Source organism: Puccinia triticina, chromosome 3A, assembly GCF_026914185.1.
Source record: "Puccinia triticina chromosome 3A, complete sequence".
Lineage (NCBI taxonomy): Eukaryota > Fungi > Basidiomycota > Pucciniomycetes > Pucciniales > Pucciniaceae > Puccinia > Puccinia triticina.
In genome coordinates, this window is record NC_070560.1 from 2098789 (window position 1) to 2117786 (window position 18998).

At 43.7% G+C, this 18998-nt stretch overlaps 2 protein-coding genes across 2 annotated transcripts; both read left to right on the forward strand.

The window, feature by feature from the left end:
- Positions 1 to 3554: 3554 nt before the first annotated feature.
- Positions 3555 to 4364, forward strand: PtA15_3A240 (uncharacterized protein; the record flags this gene model as incomplete). Its single annotated transcript, XM_053167189.1, has 4 exons — positions 3555 to 3732; positions 3774 to 3848; positions 3900 to 4098; positions 4136 to 4364. The coding sequence occupies 4 exons, from the start codon at positions 3555 to 3557 to the stop codon at positions 4362 to 4364; spliced, it is 681 nt and encodes a 226-aa protein (XP_053018430.1).
- Positions 4365 to 13921: 9557 nt separating this feature from the next.
- Positions 13922 to 17411, forward strand: PtA15_3A241 (uncharacterized protein; the record flags this gene model as incomplete). The annotated part of the gene is made up of 7 exons (XM_053167190.1): positions 13922 to 14002; positions 14070 to 14157; positions 14510 to 14627; positions 15111 to 15211; positions 15286 to 15378; positions 15740 to 16531; positions 16642 to 17411. The coding sequence occupies 7 exons, from the start codon at positions 13922 to 13924 to the stop codon at positions 17409 to 17411; spliced, it is 2043 nt and encodes a 680-aa protein (XP_053018431.1).
- Positions 17412 to 18998: the final 1587 nt, after the last annotated feature.

Consider the following 18998-nt stretch of genomic DNA (forward strand, 5'->3'; position numbering starts at 1 on the left):
CCGCCCCCGGCTTCAAATTAACCTGGCAATCAAACTTCCCACGATGCGGGGGAAGACGAGCTAAGGACTCTGTGACAAACACGTCACAAAACTCATTGGTAAGCGACTTTGATTCCTTTTCAGATGAAGAACAAACTTCCTGGATACAGTCATACATTACAACATCGCAATTAGGACCCCCCACAAAAGCTCCAGACTCTGTTAACCACGAGGTGCCTAAAATAATGTCCGCGGACGCTAATTTTGTTAAATGTAAATTTATTCTAGAGCGCAGAAAGGAACCACAACTAGTAGGAATAGAAATATCCCCTTTTGCATACGAAACTATCTGCCCCGAAGATGCCGAAGATCCATCAAACGACTTGCATTGCAAAGCGACGGCCATTGGGAAAGTCTCGATGTTATGTTCCTGTACAAAAGCAATGTCAATAAAAGAGGCGGATGCGCCAGAGTCAACCAATACATAAGCGTCAGTAATACTGTCACCTTGCGTCAGCAATTTACCAGTGAAGAAAGGCCTGTTATCTGCGCGGGGCGACGTAGAAATCAAATGTTTTCGCTTACAATCACTAGCATTCATCTTCTCAGCCATGCAAGTGTTAAAGAAAACTTCACCCGCCGACATGTCCAAATTTTCAGCCGTAATCATATCCGCCGACAAACCAGGCGCTTCCGAGGCCTGTTTCTTGAATGGCAATCCATCCATTTCCGCCAATGATTGTCGCTTCTTCCCCTTTTCCGGGCGTTCCATGGGTGAAACAGAACCGCTATCATCTTCGCCATGCACCGGAACCGACCGTCTTGAACCAGAGGCCCGCTTGGACAAGTTTTCAGGAGCCCATTTCGAATCACTTCGTTTCCCGCCAGACCTATTCTTCCTGACCGAGCCGCCCCATTCCTTCCACAATTCTAACATATCCGTCATGTCCATTTTCATCTCCTTTCCCATAGTGCATCCCCGCTTTTGATAGTGCGCATCATCGAAAGTCCCTCCGCAACGTATGCAGATATTACAATCGACACAGCATTGGCGAAAATCGGCGTAAGAAAATCCCGCCTTTCTCATAGCGGATGACACCTCGTCAAGATCCATTGAGTCGCCGTCCGGGAGCTTAGATTGAGGTTGATGGAGAACAGGAGGAGGTTGTCGAAGCGGCGGATGGACTATCGGTCGAGGCTGGTGTAACTTAGGGTCCAGAATCTTGCTAACCCCCGCCAAGTTACGAGAAACGGCTACCGCAATTTCTTGCTTCTCCGCCAAATCCACCACATTGTTCCAAGGGCCACGAATGAGCGCCATTTTGATAAGATTAGGATCGATTGCTTTGTCGTATGCCTTGCATTGTGACCGGTCGTCGAGCTTCAACGGATGGAGAAGAGAATTGAACAAAATGTTGAATTCTTCAATCAATTTGCTTCCTTGGCGGGCCGCATAAAATGCCGCTTCAGCTTCTTCCAGCTCATGGTGATTAGCAAATGTGTGCTCGATAGCGCCGATAAAAGAATCGACATCCTGCAACTCAGCAATGACATAGTCCATTTTCGCCGATGCTCTGAGGGTCGGTAGATGCAAAACCTCCGCATTTCTTGAGAGCAAACCGCGCCACCAAGTGTAAGCTGGGACCTCACCGTCCGATCGACCAGGACCCAAGCGAAAATAACCGGAGATCCACAAAATCTTTTGCTTTTCGGTATTGAACTGTTCGCCAATGCGTTCAAAGGTGTTTCTCATAGTGAAACAAAAATTATTAGTTTCACGCGGAGCACCGGTAAAGAAAATGTGGGCCTGATGGGGAGGTTCGATAAAAAATTTTGGTCTTTCTGACAAAGACTGAGTATTAACCACCTCCAAACGCCCCAATCTCCCACCCAATGCGTTATTAGATCCTTCAAGCAGACCTCGCAAATGAGCGATCGATTCTTGACTCGCAGATTGATTCTTCATTAACTCCGCATGGAAGACGTCCTTTATGTTCTTGGTGTCCTCCTGGAGCGAAGTGATCGCGCGTTTATCCTGTCGAGCTTGAGCTTTCAAAAGAGAAATAGATGCCGATTGCGCTTGCAACAAAGAAGACTGTGTGGAATTATCCACTCGAAGGTTGGCGAGCAAAGCCGACATGTCGTCCTCTTCTCGAGAAGAAATTGGAATCTGAGGACCGGATTCATGCTGAAGTTGAGGCGATCCATGTTGATGACTGGGACCAGGAGGAAATGCCGGTTGAGGACTCGGACTTAACTGCGGTGAAACTGATGGGATTGGGCGAGGCGAAAAAGCCATGAACGAAGGAGAATTGTGATCGATTGGCGAAGGCGAATTGACCACAAAAAATGGTGACTGCGATGTAGGATTCGGAAAGGGTGACTGCGGTGTAGGATTCGGAAAGTCTGGTGGTGATGGAGTAAATCTGGGATAGTTTCAAATAGGAGAAATTGGCGAAATTTCGGAGTTATCGGACATAAATAGAATTTATAGTATAATAGTGTATAAATAAAAAGATCGAGATATAAATGTGAAGGCTAGCCTACTATTTAGTTCGCTATTTGGCTATGAAACTTATCCGAGAGGATAGTTCGCCGTATGCTTAAATAGTAGATAGGATTCAGTGTGATTTATAAAGTTTTTATTTGATAAGCTTTCCGAGAACAAGATTGCTCGGATAGATGTTGATAACTAAGCTTGTAAATATAGTGACAAATAATATCTCGATAGGAAAAGAAGAGGAAGGAGAAAGAAAGGATTTGAGGAGCGAAGAAAGTAAGTACAACTTCGTCCGGCAAAATCCGATGACGTCACATTAATGAAAATACGTCATCATCATAATCCACATGGATCGTCATGACCCAGAAACAAGGAAATCCCGATCGCCGATCAACCTAATTAATCTTAACCATCAACCCATAATAATCAGCTAACATGCATTAATTAAGGATCGGGGTCGTTACACCCGGCCACTCCCCTCTGACAGCTGCGACTTGTTCATTTCAACCCAGCAACAGTCGCCAGAAAACCAAACAACCCCAATGACTGACCGAGTACAAGTTTGTAGATTCACGTGTCTAGATTGGGCCCGGCTTCCCCCCAAAGTGTCCTCGCACCCACGGATTTGGCGACCTATGTACCACATTACCCAATGCAATATCCTTCGAACCCTCACTAATTGAAGCCTCCGCCACTGCCTCTTTCCCCTCAAACCAGCTTGAAAAGATCAAGACCCTCAACGTCTCAACTGCTGCTCAGTTGAGTGTTCTTCCAACTGCACATTGTATGACTCCATTCGTATGCAGGTTTGGAATTAGTTGATCCCAAGCGTATCAGCATTTGGGGGTGGAGTTGTAAGTGACTTGGGGTTGTTGATCTGTTTTTGTTTGTGCGGAGAGCTGACCAAAGTTGTGGGTTTTCCTCAACAGATGGTGGTTATTTGATGTGCAAGGTAAGCCCTGACTGTCTAAACACCAAAAGAGGGTGTAAGCACTCGCTGAAAAAGTCGGAACCTAGCTGACTCGAGTGATTGATCGCCCTACAGACCGTTGAATCGCACTCCAAAGATTTCTCCATGGCCTTGGCCGTCACCCCAGTGATTGACTGGTGGTTCTACGACAGTATCTACACCAAACAGTACATGTCTACGCCCGCGTTGAATCCGTTCGGCTATCAGAACTTGGCTGTCAGTTGGGTCGAAGGGTTCGGGAGCTTGAGCTTCTCTCTGGACCATTGTTCTGCTGGAGATAATGGTATGTGTATGTTGCCACTAGATCTATTTCTATTTGGTCAGCTCATTTCCTCTATACGGCAAGTCTCGAGCATAACGATGACCGGGGTGCTTCAGGCGGTCGAATTCTGGTCCACTGTGTGTGATGAAGAAATCAAACTTTAAATCAAAGCTGAAGAAGGTCTCGAGTACTCAGAGCCAACGGAAAGAGAGTGCCAGCACTTTGCCAAGGTCGCCCTTCGGAAATTATGCCAATCTTGCTCACCCTCCTTACCCGACAGAATGACGATGCAGACGATGACAAATGGAACGTCAGCATGGCGACCGGAACGTCGCTCGCCCCACTCGCCCAAACTGTTGCTGATGCATTAGTGACGCCGGTGATCCTGTTTGTGGAAAGCAACATCAAATCTGCTTACTGGCAGACGAGATGCAGCCTGCATCATAGCCTTCGGCTCAATCCTTGACGGGCCAGATCCTAAAATGTTGCACCCACTCGTCTCACAGGCCCTACCGACCCTGATTGAAATCACACAGGATCCGTCGATTGATTTCAAGGATACCGCTGCCTGGACGTTGGGTAGAGTGACCGATCAACTGATTGGCACCATCAAGCCTGACGTCCACCTCTACCGACTGTTATGCCACTGCTAAATATTACTCCTACCAGTAATCTTGGTCCTGCCTCATCCAATTGTGGCTTTGGCCAATGCGGTCAACCCCCTAACATGGTTGTTATATTTTTTGGTCCAATTAAGAGGTCCAAAGGATCCATGTATTCTTCAAACTGTACCAAACCAACCCTCCAACATATAAAAGCACAAGAAGACCATGCACTGCAAAAAAAACTTGGTCAACTGCTTTCAGTTGACATGCAGAGAACTCAAGCCAAGCTGCCATTGTAACTCCACCTGAATGCACAAGTGTCTTTGTTGGCACAGTCACTGTGCAAGGTGCACAGTGACTGTGCATTAAAGCTTGGGTTGAGTCAAACCTTGAGTAAGGCTGGTGTAACACCACAAGCTTCCTCAGAGTTACCACATGTCAACTGCTCACAGTTGACACAGTTTTTTTTGCAGTGATGGACTGTTTTGTGACTTCACACACATATGTACATATCTATTTATGGCCATTTACAATGTTTCAAACTCTCTCATGCTATTTCTGATGCAATTCATCCACCTCAACCCACAAAGGAGTTTGAACTGAACTCAAACCCTGGATTTTGTGACATCTAACAGACAGCTCATCACAACCTAGCGCGCACGCGCGCGCTACAACAAAACAAGACAAGAGACAGAAACAAAACAAAACAGAAGAAAAACCAAGACCAACCCTCCTCATCCAAACCTGTCCAAAGCGCGCGTATAAGAAAAGAAAATAACAAACATGATGAAAAAGAAAAGAAAGCTGACAGGAGAACAAAACCACCAACACAGAAACAAGAGAAAAGAGGAGAAAGGGAGACCTGAAACGCCTTGAGGATGCGCCATGCTGCGCCGTTGAACTTGAGGAGGCCTTGAGGGCTGAAAGCTTTGCCATAACTTTGATTGAGTCGCGGGACTCAATCAGATTACCTAATCATATTTGATTGAGTCGCGGGACCCAATCAGATTACCTAATCATATTTGATTGAGTCGTGGGACCCAATGATGGCTGCCAGCGCACACAGTGCGCAAAGAATCTTGATCCCCACACGTGTACCCATCTGTCCACCACAACGGCCAACTTTTGGCGCTTTGGCGGCGCACTGCAACTGCCGTGTACATCTTATGAACACTACCTTCCACAAATTTCTAATCTCATTTTAGCCCAAACGTCTCCTCAACATCTTGTGTTTGTCTGTTTTGTAGCTTGTATTACTCAGATGCATTGCATCTTCATTATTAACCAGATGAAAGTTTTCATTTCTTGTTTGCTTCTCCTTGAATTTTATTAGCCCACAACCCCACACCCAGAATAGAAAAATCAATCAGTCTTAACCATCTTCATGTTTTTTTTCTGCCCAATACTGGAAGACATAATCTGCCGGGAGGACTTCCTCTTGGAAAGGTGTCTACAGTACAACCAGCTTGCCCTATGCACTTCCTCCTCCGGCCTTGGACAGAAGCGAGTCGGTCAATGTCGATCTTATGTGGTTGACGTGAGCAATGACTAAATAAAAAAGCTGGTTAGGTGTGAGTGTCAAGCGTTTTGGTGAGGGTGATTTGCCGATTAAGCGGACAAACCAGACATGTTCCAGACACTAAAATATAGGAAGAATACCAAGTCAGCATGCCGGCTATATTGGGTCACAAGTTGAACGCAGAGGCCAAAGCTTACTTGGCCTGCTTGTTCATGAGTCCTCGGACTTGGTCAACGGTAAATTTCACCATCTTGAGAGATCTAAAACAGTTTGAACTTAACTAAGCCCCCGTCCACGCTGCGGCGCAAGCAGCTTTTAGCCGGGGAGAGATGTGTAGCACTGTGATCTCTCCTGCGTGGAGGGGGCTTATGAACTATTGGCACATGTTGGCGTGAGAGCATTCACCAATTTTGGTGGTGAAGGATGTTATTCCTCCACAGCGCTCCCAGTATCAACCAAGTTCATGATTCCTCCTGACCATGTGAGATTGAGCATATTCTTGTTGATCCTGTCTGCTCAGAATACCTATATTCCATCTCCATCATGCCCAATAAGCTTTCCAATTTTTGGATTTTGGGTTTTTCCAATGGTTGGCAGTGGTCAGTTACCTCGACTTCCTACCAAAACCCTAGGTGCAAAAAGGAAAAACGGTAAAGGGCCGACCCGGCTTGAAGGAGTTGGCAACTTCAAAAAAAGATAGAAAATATACAAAAACAGATTCAGAGAAACTGAGCGGACAGAAAGATAGCCAAGATCCCAGTGCTCAGCTGGGATTAAGTAAGAAAATAATGACATATTGTGGGGAGTTGTGAATTGGAAGCGGAGAAACTGCAAGCCTATTTCCAAGATAGCCTCACGCAAACATGTTCCTTTTGGTCATAAGCCCTGCTTGCACCTACACGACCTGCGGTGCTTGCGGGCTTTGTTAAGCTCGAAAACGGTTGGAGGAGACAATGCAGTCAATCCGTGATTAGCTCGGTGCCTGGAGGCCATATGCCTGCCTGGGGGTCAGCAGAAATTAAATGCGCAATCGACTGAGGGAAGGTTGAACGTACCAACGGAGTCTATGGCCATCTTTGGTCTTTAGATGCTTCCTTTCTGCTGGGAGTTCCTGGCAGTCTTGGGCGCGGCGGGGGGTGAATGTTGACCCAATCAAGCTCAGTCAAGTACTGCCATGAACGTTACACTCGTCATACACCTCAGGACTCGGGTTAGGTTCTTTTGCCCCTCAACCTCTCATTGTCTCTCATCTCTCCAAATCTGATCTTGAGTCTGAAATCCTGACAAACTTGAGATTTAAGTATGGCTAAAAGGTTCACAAGCATTTGTCAGATGACATGGTGCTACAGAACTAAAAATAAGGACAGTTATGCTATGGACAATAATGCCAATGTTGTGCCGTAAAACCAGAGGGCTAATTGTTTTGTGAGATGAATGCACAAAGTGGATATGTTGAAGATAATAAAATGCTTTGGTTAAGATAAAAAATGATTTCAATGAGATCAGAAGTTTAGGGGATTAAGGGTCAGTGTTTGGAACGCAATAGCCACAATGCTTGAAAGCATTGAAAGCCATCTCTGCTGTCAAAACCTTGGCAGCAATGCGACGAATTGTGCCTTCAGGGTCCGGGGAAAAATTCAGTTCTTGAGATGAACGCATTTTTTGTTTGATTGCTGCGAAGCCGAGTTCAATCGGGTTCAGCTTGGGACAGTAGGGCATGGAAGGTAGAGAATTCGTACACCTGCCGCATTGCACAGCTCTTCAACACAATCACCTCGATGGATTGCGGCGTTATTGAAGACAAGCACGGAGTTGAAATTGGGATATCTGTTCATTCTGGGAAGCTGTTAGGAAGCCTATTAGTATCAGCGGTATTAAAGTCTTAAGGGTTGATTTTTGTAGCTTACCAAGTCAAACTCGAGGAAATGTTCAAATTTGAAACCAGTGTATGTCTGTGAGGTCATTGTGATGGCCAAAAGCCCATCAATTGATATTTCTGGTAGCAGACTGACCCGCTTGGGGTTCTGATTGATAATGTGTTGCTCTGAGGGGGTCCCAATGGAGGACCTAGCAAAGGATCAAAGGAGATCACTGTCACAAAAGGAGCTCTCATCTAGAGGAGTTGCCCAGAAGAAGACAGTCAGTTTTGGTGAATAAGAGAAAAGCAATAGGGCTAACTTACCGGTAAACACAAGAAAGTCAGCTGGGAAAAATTCCATCCTTTTGATGTAGGAGTATTTAGAGGTGAGTGATTTGTGAACGTTCTTGGTCTTGGGTTTCTTCAAACTTATCATCAAGCGCTCCACGAGGTTACGGTGAACGGCCTCAATACTGAGCAAGAGTCCGGACGAGTCATACAGACGTTCTTGTAGTTCGTGCAGAAAGAGACCGGGTTCCAACCGGACAAGTTCAATCATGAAGTCGCACTCGACAGGAGTCAGGATTGCTGGTCGGCCGCGGCGCTCATACAACGTCGGATCCTTCACAACGCATTGGGTTTCTTGGAAAAGCTGAAGCCACCTACGGAACAATTGCAGAGAAACCTTGACCTCCAGTAAGCGCCGGATTTTGGCCAATGAGAGTCCTTGATGTGCCATGCGGACCACAACGGCCTTGATTTCCGGGGCGTATTTATGATAAACCATAGAGTCAGGGGTGCTGGTTGGTGGAGTTTGTTGGAATTGATTAGCGGAGGCGGTGTTGATTGATCTTGGTGGGATGGATGATGGGTGCCTGTAAAACCCCTGCACCTTGGGCGCCGCACATTTCACAAGACTGTCACAAGAACCAACTTCGACCCCATATAGTACTGTCGCCTCTGCCCTCCTAGCTCAGCAGAGATCCCCGACCAACTGACCATCTCTCCTGAGCTAGATGAAATAAAGACCCCTACATTGGCATCAGAAACCTTGAGACTGTTGTATCTCTGTGTGCCAGTGCCCTAGCCCAGTGAAGAGCTCCCAGCTCTTACAGTGCCGGCTCCTGACCGCACAGCTGCCTTCAGCCGGTCATCAGACTGATCCCCCCGGAGCTGTGTATGGCAGAAACCTGGGGATTAAACCGGGTGCTGTGGCCAGCTGTGTGCCAATTCTGGGCCTGAAGTCCATAACCTTACTATCCAAAAATGCTTGGAAAGTCCAAGCATTAGTAAAAACACAATATGTATGTGTCTGATGTGAGAGAACGTATGCTGTGGATGTAAAACCCTTTGACAACCCCTGAAAAATAGGACCAAATAGGCACAACAGCCAACATAATTATGTGTTGTGTTTCTAATAATGCTTGGGCTTTCCAAGAATTTTTGGATGGTAAGGTTATGGACTTCGGGGCACAGCACCCGTTTAATCTTTGGGTTTCTGCCATACACAGCCCCGGGGGGATTGCTGTGATTGGATGACCGGCTGAAGGCAGCTGTGCAATCAGGAGCCAGCGCCCATCATCAATCCCACCAATATCCATTGACACGTATTCCGCCAATCAATAACAACAACCTCCACCAACCAGTACCTCCAATTCTATGTCTTATCGCATGTACGCCCCAAAAATCAAGGTTGCCGTGGTCCGCATGGCACAACAAGAACTGTGATTGGCCAAAATCTGATGCTTACTGGAGGTTGAGGTATCTCCACAGTTGTTCCGTAGATGGCTTCAAACTTTCCAAGAAACCCGATGCGTTGTGAAGGATCCGACGTTTTATGAGCGCCGCCGCCAACACTTCATGATTGAACTTGTCCGCTTGGAACCGGGTCTCTTTCTGCACGAAATATAAGAGTGTCTCTATGACCCGTCTGGACTCTTGCTCAGCACCGAGGCCGTTCACTAAAACCTTGTGGAATGTTTGTCAATAACTTGGTAAGTACTCAAGCACAGTGGCCTTTGTTTTCCAAACAACTGACCCTTAATCTCCCTAACTTCTGATCTCATCAAAAGCATTTTCATCTTAACCATATCCACTTGTATTTCAAATCATGACGCGTGCAGTCATCTCACAAAAAATTAGCCCTCTGTTTTTATCTCAATACAAGTCGGTGCAACATCAGCATTGCATAGTTGTCTTTATTTTTACTACTGTACTAGTAGCACCATGCCATCTAACAAAAGCCTGTGAACCTTAAATCCCTACCAAAATATCAAGTTTTTCAGGATTTTAGAATCAAGATTGGAGAGATTTACTCAGGACTGCCCGAGGGCTTGGATACAATGTATGCAGATGTTAGGATCCGCATCACAATATCAATGAACAAGAACCCTGGATTCAGCACCAGGAAAAAAAAATAGTCACTTGATGACAAGTGACATCATGCCAGCTCCAGCGGGCTACCCACCATCTACCCATCATCCACCCACCATCTACCCACCATCTAACCAGTTTAAGAATTTCCACAGGAGATACTCAGTTTTTGCTGGGCACCACTGATCCCTATTTCTGGTCAGCTGATACTCAGCTTTAGCTCCCAGCTTATGCTCAGCTTTGGTGCCCAGCTCATGCTCAGCTTTATTTCCCAGATCAGAACCAGTCCTGGCCCAGCTTATTTTCAGCTTTATTCCAGTCATGGCTCAGCTTAGACTCAGATTAGGACTATCATTGGCCCAGCCAATGCTCAGCTTTGGACCAGTATTGGCTCAGCTGATTTTCAGCTTTGGATAAATCTCAGCCCAGCCAATGCTCAGATTCTGAGTCTGACCACTCCTGTAACAGCTTATGCTCATCTGTGGACCAGCCTTGGCTCAGCTGATGCTCAGCTGTGGACCAACCTTGGCTAAGACAATGCTCAGCTGTGGACCAGCCTTGGCTCAGCTGATGCTCAGCTGTGGACCAGCCTTGGCTCAGCTGATGCTCAGCTGTGGACCAGCCTTGGCTCAGCTGATGCTCAGCTGTGGACCAGCCTTGGCTCAGCTGATGCTCAGCTGTGGACCAGCCTTGGCTCAGCTGATGCTCAGCTGTGGACCAGCCTTGGCTCAGCTGATGCTCAGCTGTGGAACAGCCTTGGCTCAGGTGATATTAATCTTTTTAATAGTCTCAAAACATCTGATACTCAGCTTTAGAACAGCCTTGGCTCAGCCAATGCTCAGCTTTGTACCAGCATTGGCTCAGCTGATGCTCAGCTTTTGAAAATTTTTGGGCCAGCTGGTGTTAATCTTTGGAACAGTATTGTCCCAGCTGATCCTAAGATCTGCACAAGCCTTTTCCAAGATGATGCTCAGCGTTGGACCATTGTTGGTTAAGCTGATGCTCAGATTTGGAATATTCTTGGTCCAGCTGACACTTGGATTTGTATCAGGCTTGGAATATCCAATGCTCAGCTGTGGCCCAGGCTCAGCCAATGCTCAGCTTTGGCCCAGGCTCAGTCAATGCCTACTGCTCAGCTTATGATGAGCATCAGCTGTTCCTGGGAAAAAATTAGGATCAGCTGACTGTGCCACATTGAGTGCTCTGGTGCAGTCCTGCAAGCTCTACAAGTGCTGGTGGAGCAGACTTGGAGCAGCGCTAGAGTAGCTCTGGAGCAGAAACCAAAGCTGCATCATGTCACTTGCCATCAAGTGAATATTTGTTTTTCTGGTGTTAAAGGAATTCTCAACTGTGTGACTTCAACACCTGAACTTCAGATGGTATGTCTCCTGTCACTTACCCTTTTATCCTGTGTCTAAGAGTCAAATATTGATTACCAAGTTTGGAGTCCATATTTGAATGCCTGGTTGGTCTAACAAGATATTTCTTAAGGTCAGAGTGGTTTTTCATTGAAAGAAGGTCAAAGAAAAAATTCTGACTGAATAGATTTTCAAGTTTTATGTCATTGTTTCTTTTCCTTGTCTTATATAATTTGTCCACATCAATAGCTAGCACATAGCCATAACCAAAAATAAGAAATAGAAATGAATAAAAACCAACAGCTTGTCAATCATAAAAATATCAGCTTTGTTGGTGGTTGAATAACTATGTGTTTTGTTTAATTTAACACAACTTACTCAAGATAATGGCACTTTGGATAAGCATGAATTTTATGCAAACCAGCCAAACTGTATGTGAAGTAGCAATAGACAAATTTCAGCACCTCAGGGAAACTAAGCTAGCAACACATAATTTGGTACTCATAAGCCCTTATATGATAGATGGAATGGTCACAAGTACTCCTAGATCAGAGAGTTCATGATAGTAGGAAGTTGACAGAGACTTACCTGAAAATATTAAAAAACATGCAGAGGCCAACAAAGGAAATCTCAACTTTTATTGGACTTGATGGTGGTGGATGGATGCAGGGGTGGTCTTCCTGTGAGAAGGAAACCCAGAGGAGTTGTCTCAAGGGAGAATGGGAAGTCAGTTTGGGAGAATTGAGGGATGGATAGGCCAGGCTCACAGTCTGAGCTGTGAAGTCTGGCTAGACGGGGTGTCAAACACATTAATGTAAAAATAAGATTTGCAGCGGCGAAGCCGCCTTGGCCTCTAGTCATCTACTCAAGCAACAGAAATCTTTGTCAGTTCTGTCAACCAACCAATTAATCCAACAATTTCAGTCAAATCAACCTCCAGTGGCGCAGGTAGAGCAAAAAGAACCCGGTGAGATCAAATGTTCCACCTATGGAGGCTTCAGTTAGATAACTCATTATTTATGGCGCGTGTGATGTCAGGTGATGGCCTGTGATGACTTGGGATGACATGTAATATGCTGTGATGTTCCAAGTATGGGGTTGTGCCCGAATTATATGGCAGTGTTGACATCACCATTACAATACGTGGCTTGCAGTAATTGAATTCCTGCATGTCATTTAGTATGACAGTTGCAGGCCAGTACCATGCAAGCTGTACTGTAAGTGTGACAGGTCCTCCAGAACCTGAAAGGCCTACAGGACCATGCAACATGTTTGGCTCACATGACCCGCGTTTGCCCAGGGTGTATATGTATATGTAGATGTAGATTGAGGTTGACTGTTGTTTCAGCATGCTGCCACTGTCCAATGCCAGGTTGGTCAGCACTGTACCGTACTCACCTTCGTCAACACCTGTATAAGCCTTGATAGTGATACCTGTTTCCCTGGCACAGGCAGGCAGGATTGGTTTGTTTCAATTCTACTAGAGAAGTTTTCACACTGAGTGCAAAATCATTCCTTCAGTCATACCTACCTCATCATGTGTAGTGGTATATTTATTGATACCTTTTCCCCTGACATAGACATGTTTCCTACCTTCCCCAATCTACACAACAACCATGATCTACAGGGCCTTGGTTATTTTCAAGTTTAGAATATTGTACAGTTTCAACGGATTTGGTTTTGGATTTGCTTATGTATTTCAAAATTCATCTCATTATTATTGCAAAACCAGGCAGGATTGGTTTGTTTCACTTTGACTACAGAATTTTTTACACTGAGTGAAAAATCATTCCTTCAGTCATACATACCTCATCATGTGTAGTGGTATATTTATTGGTGCCTCTTGCCCCCATCTACATGACAACCATGATTTACAGGGCCTTGACTATTGTCAAGTTTATTGTAAAAGCTCAACAGATTTGGTTTTGGATGGGCTCATTTCAAGATTCACCTCATTAAAACAATCGCAAAACCAGGTAGAATTGGTTTTTTTCACTTCTCCTAGAGAAGGTTTCGCACTGAGTGAAAATCATTCATTCAGTCATACTTACCTCATCATGTGTAGTGGGATATTAAGTTGAGTGATTTTGCTGCATGCAGGAAATCATGCTTGAGAGTGTGTCTATAAAAACCAGGGCTGATATGTGGAATTCCTCCATCAATCCCCAGCATCAAAAATCCCTTCTACACAGATTCATACTCAATTCCAAAACTTTGCCATGTCAAACTTCTTGCAATTACAAAAAAAAATTCTAGTTGCAGTTTTATGCTTTCACTACTTTCCAGTAATTCATAGCTTGCCTGCATTGTCTGATTCGGCTCCAGTTGAAAAAGGTTTGTCCTTGGATCTGATAAATTTTATCTAGAAAACATAACCCTGATCTGACGTTTCTAACTTTCTTCAAATAAAAAACCTCTAGTTGTTTCTGGAATACAGTCTCAAGGCCAAGCCAACATCATCAATGATGGTATAGATCAATCAAATGGCTTTGAAAAGATGGAATTTAATCAACCCGGTGCCATTGAGAATGAATCATTTGGTATAGCTTCCAATGAACAAAAAGAGAAGAGAAAACAGGTGAGTGACCCATACATCCATGGTAGCAAAAGGGTATTGACCTATTAATGTATTGTAACTTCCAAAGATGATCCAGAACCTGGGTAAACTTGGTGAATCTCAAAAGAAGAGAAAGGCAATTGCTACCAACCAACCCTTAGAAATAGAGAAAATAGGTGAGCCACCCATCATGAGCTGCTACAATACACGGCGCAAAACCGCCACATAGCGCGAGCGTGGAAGCCCTTGCTCTCCTGAACTTTTAGTGCCAATAGGCTTCTTTACACTGCAATACCCCACTTTGAGTGGATTTTTACGCTTAAAGGGACTGTAAAGTAGCATGGTGTCTTCCAGTAAAAAAATAATAATGTTAGCGCAATACATCTACATCAAACTGCAAGCACAATAAAACTATAGATGTGTTAATCTGTGCTACGCCAAGCTAATTCAACAGTTAGCGTAGCTGGCCAAGTGTTGATCCATGGTATCAAAAATTTACTGAAGTCATAACTATTGTAACTTCTACAGCTGATTCAAAAACCGGGAAAATCTCAAAAGCAACAAAAGGTACTTCCTGCATTCCGAACGACTTTGTAACCACTTTACTCATTCCTTGTTTTACAGATGATCTTTATAAAGTAGCAAGGTGGGTGTTTTTTTTCCTTCTCATCTATCTTATATATTCAAATGGAGACTATGTTACATCCTTCATAAATCCACCATGTACTGTGGTAAGCAGTAATTCATGGTGTGTGATTGCATTCAACAAGTTATGATATACTGAGAATGATCCCTTGCAGTCAGTCCCATCATATACACTTATGGACTGGTGGTGAAGTTGCATACCTTTTCTGATTGGGAGGAATCAAAACTGGCCATGATATTATGCAGCCCTTTGAAGTATGATTTATTAATTTGAAAAGGCTACACAGCCTTTTGAACCAGAATAAAATCCTCTTAACTTTCAGGCAATAAGATTGTAAAAACTGAACCCCATATATATACAGATTGTATACTTGGGTTGCAGTGTTGGGTTGACAACCCCCACTGTTGTAAAAGGATCTCAAACAAGATACTTAAAGCTGAATACCTAATTTTTCTCTCACCATTTATGAAATTAACTCACCAGGAGGAGTGAAAAAATACAATTAAGCTATGTAAGCAGGTTTCAAGAATATGTGTATCGCCAATACTTCATGAGTACGTTCAAGCAAGCATCATCACAACCAGGTATGTTAAAAATTCATAAATGAGAATCTCAGTCCTATTTGTGATAATTGACCAGAAGAATTCAAATTTGACAGTAAAATCTCTGGATGATGGAGAATTCAATTTTAAACCACTTGATTTAGACATACAAAGCGCCATAGTCAAGCACATAGGATCACAAGATATAGGTCAGCTGCCTGCTCATACATTGTAGCAAAGAAACTCTAGCCACTTACCCCTCCCCTTTTCTCACAACAGAGCATTTTAATACACAAGAGTTGGAGGATGCAATAAAAGGTATATTTCTGATTTATTATTCTGCCCAGAAATATTTGGAAGCAAACTAAAGCTAATTTTGCTTAATAAACATTTCAGCTTCTGATTATGCAAAATATGTCTTTGAGAGAAACACAAGGTATATAAAGCCAATAGGATTGCGTGAACCATGTGAGTCTGAAATTCATCAATGTTACAAAAAAATTGGCTTCATCCTATTTACAAAATGGTGTGTTTTTGAGGAAAATTGACAATCATAATTTATTTTGACAGTGGCAGCTCTGGATGTAATTGATGAACTCAGGAATCTCCGAGTTTTTGTGGCAGAAGCAATAGGGGAGGTTTTCAAAAGCCAAATATCACAAGATAAACAAGGCACCATCCAGATTTCAGAGGATCTTGAAGAACTAATACACATTCAGGATCTCCTGTTGCCCCACGTGGAGAAAGAAGTGAAAAGATTAGGTGGAAGAAATTCAATCACAAGTCACTGGGTTCAAGAAGAAGACATTCCTCATCTTATCTACTTTGAATATGGATCCTCTCCGATAGAAAAAATAACTCAACCTCTAAAGCACACACTTTCTTACCAGGATTTTCTTCATTTGAAGATCCGAGGTAAAGTGCCTGGTAAAATCAAATTTCTGGAGGCAGTCTCCAATTTTCTTGAACATTTGTGCCAGTTGAAGTGGCCTGTGAGCTTAGAAAGCAAGGCTCGTACGGACTTGGTCAAGAGGCTAAATCTTCTACTTCATAATTTTGGCTCATTTGAAATTGAGAAAGCAGCTGATTTCAAAGATATTCACAATGATAGAAATATCTTCCGCCTCCAAAATTCAATCCTGAAGACGGTCCATTTTATGTACAAAAGAAATTTGATGACTGAAGAAGACTACACAGAATTCTTCAAGAATAAGAAAACCCTAGAAAACTCCACTATTGGGTTTTTCTTTGATGCTTATGAAAATCAACATTCTAGTCACAATGACTATTTGAATTTTCCAAGCAAATATGTCCATTATTCCCTTGGAAAGAATGCTTTCCCCTACCAAGATATGACTGAAGGTGAGATAAAATTCATCCTAGCTAAAAAAAATTGATGTGAATCTTTTTTACTGACAAGTCAATTCTGTGTCAATTTCTTCCCTTTTCATTTCTTTGGTGTGAATCAAAAGTGCTTGATTCTGAAGGAAAGAGAAGAGCACCATATGGTTTACTCAAGCTCAATTTCATCACTGATGATAGATTCAATACTATTGCAGCAATTAAAGATTCTCCAGAGAAGAGCACTGACAATGAGCTAGAAGATATTCAAGAAGAGTTTTCCCGATTGAACATCAATGATAACTTTTTCAAGAAAGACAAATTAGTAGGTACATTAGAAAGCAAGTTAGCAACAGATCACTTGCCAGACCAGCGCTCAGAGGAGCTGAACATGGAGATACAGAAAGCAAAGAATCATCTCACAGATATAGCCAAACTCTTTGTGAAAATTGGGGACCTTAAAAACATCAAAGGAAAGGAAATATACCGCAATATTCTATTCTTGATTTTAGATTTTGTCACAGAAAACTATGGGAAAGATTTGTTAGAAGAAGAGAGGATTGGCGGCAATTTCATGGAAAAATTCAAAGCAATGTCTTACAGTAGTGGGATCCGGGCAAGGTTACAAAGCGTCAAACAAGATCTCCCATGGTTTGGAAACATTGCAAAAGTCACCCTGCCCTCCCCAACATTGGAACAAGTGATTGATTTTTCTGATAAGATAAAAATACTCCTCAAAGAGCAGGAAGAATTAAACTTGTCTGCCAAAGGTTCTGAACTGAAGAATTATATGATGGTTGAGGAGATCAATGATATGGTTTATCGTCTCACCAAACATAACAACTTGAAACTACATATAGACAGCGAAGAGGAGTGGATGGCAAGATATGCATGGGATTAATTAGTTTGAATGAACTTCACATCACAAGAGAGGAAATCTGGTTTGAGAAAAATGGAGAAATGAAGATTAGAATCAAATGATCCAAAGCAGTTTGAAAGGCCGGAAACATAGGAGGAAGAGTGAAGCAGAAAAATTGGATCAAGAATGGAAAAAAACAAAACAAACAGGTAAAAAAAACTGTTGGAAAATGATCTAAATGAACAAGAGATAAAAAAATTAGTGCATAACAAAAAAAATCACAAAAAAGATGTTTTGACCCAACCTCATTGCTTTTCAAATTTCTACAAGAAAAAAATGCTATGATTTCTAATTTTTCCTCAGATTTATTTTATAGGGCAGCATACATTTTGGCATGTTATTTTTGTGCAGGTTTCAAGCCGTAGCATTTTGGGGTATTTTGATGTTATCTAGTTTACAGTCACTTTTTGAAACATCGCACTCAGCAGTACATGCACGGTGTATTTGCCCGTGATGCACTAAAGTTTTGGGACACTCCCAGACCCTCGCCAGGGCGTGCAATAATAGAGCACATGCGAAAAGGGCGCCCAGAGCCACATAAGGAGCTTGTTTTTGGGGCGCTTAAGCAATGCTGGGCAGCACAAGTCCGACGATTATTTGGATCGAAGTGGTACCAATGACACTGTGTTGTTGGGATGCATAGCGAGTGAATAGTTGGATGTGGAAAATGCAAGTTATAGTGAGCTATTTCTACAGCAAAATCCTTTTACTACTCCGTGACCTCATCCGGTTCATGTGCGACCACGCATCAGCTCTCCTTACATATATCAGGACATGCTTGTTGTTGGCCAGGCTGCTTGGAGAGACCACTGACTCTGCTCTTTGGCATGATTTGAGTGTGTGGCCGGCCAATTACCAACCGACTGATTATCCCACAGTGCAATATCGGACAACTTCCTGCTGTATATCGTTTGTTTGGCCGTTGTTCGATAGCATGTTACGAAGCCTCCGGGCCCGCAGTTAACTGTGTAAGGATGGGTCTCGACATCTTTCCTCTCTCAGCTAGCAAACTTGAAAGCCGACCAGAAATGATGTCGATGCAATTTCAACAACTGTGATCTGATTGGCGGAGTGTCGAAACCACTGTGGTAACTTGACGGTGACGGCAGAGACTTGGGTGGAGCTTGGCCTTGTGGTCATGAGTCTTGCTGCAGTTTCCTACTTGGCTCGGTTCTCGGATGTGACGTTGCCCGAAGTGAGTTTACAGGCTTGATCTGAAATCCGGTCCCAACGGTCCCTTTCAAGTCACGCATTCACACTTCTTCCCTAGATATAATATCGCTGTTGTTTCGAGCTGTTTAAGCGAACGAATCAAGATTGGGAACTAACTCCGGTCTTTTCCCCATTCTGGCCGTTTGGTACATTCGGAGGGCAAGTGTTGCCGATGCCGAGACACACATGGTTGGGTTAATGCAGGAATACAAAGTGGGTCCGAAGGGTGTCCCAATCCGAGGGTTTATTGCTTTGGACTACATATAGCCTCCCGTCTTTGCTCACTTGACACGTGTTTTTTGTCTTGTCGTCACCGCGATGGCTTTGGAAGGCTCTCTTTCACTCGGCTGCTTACAT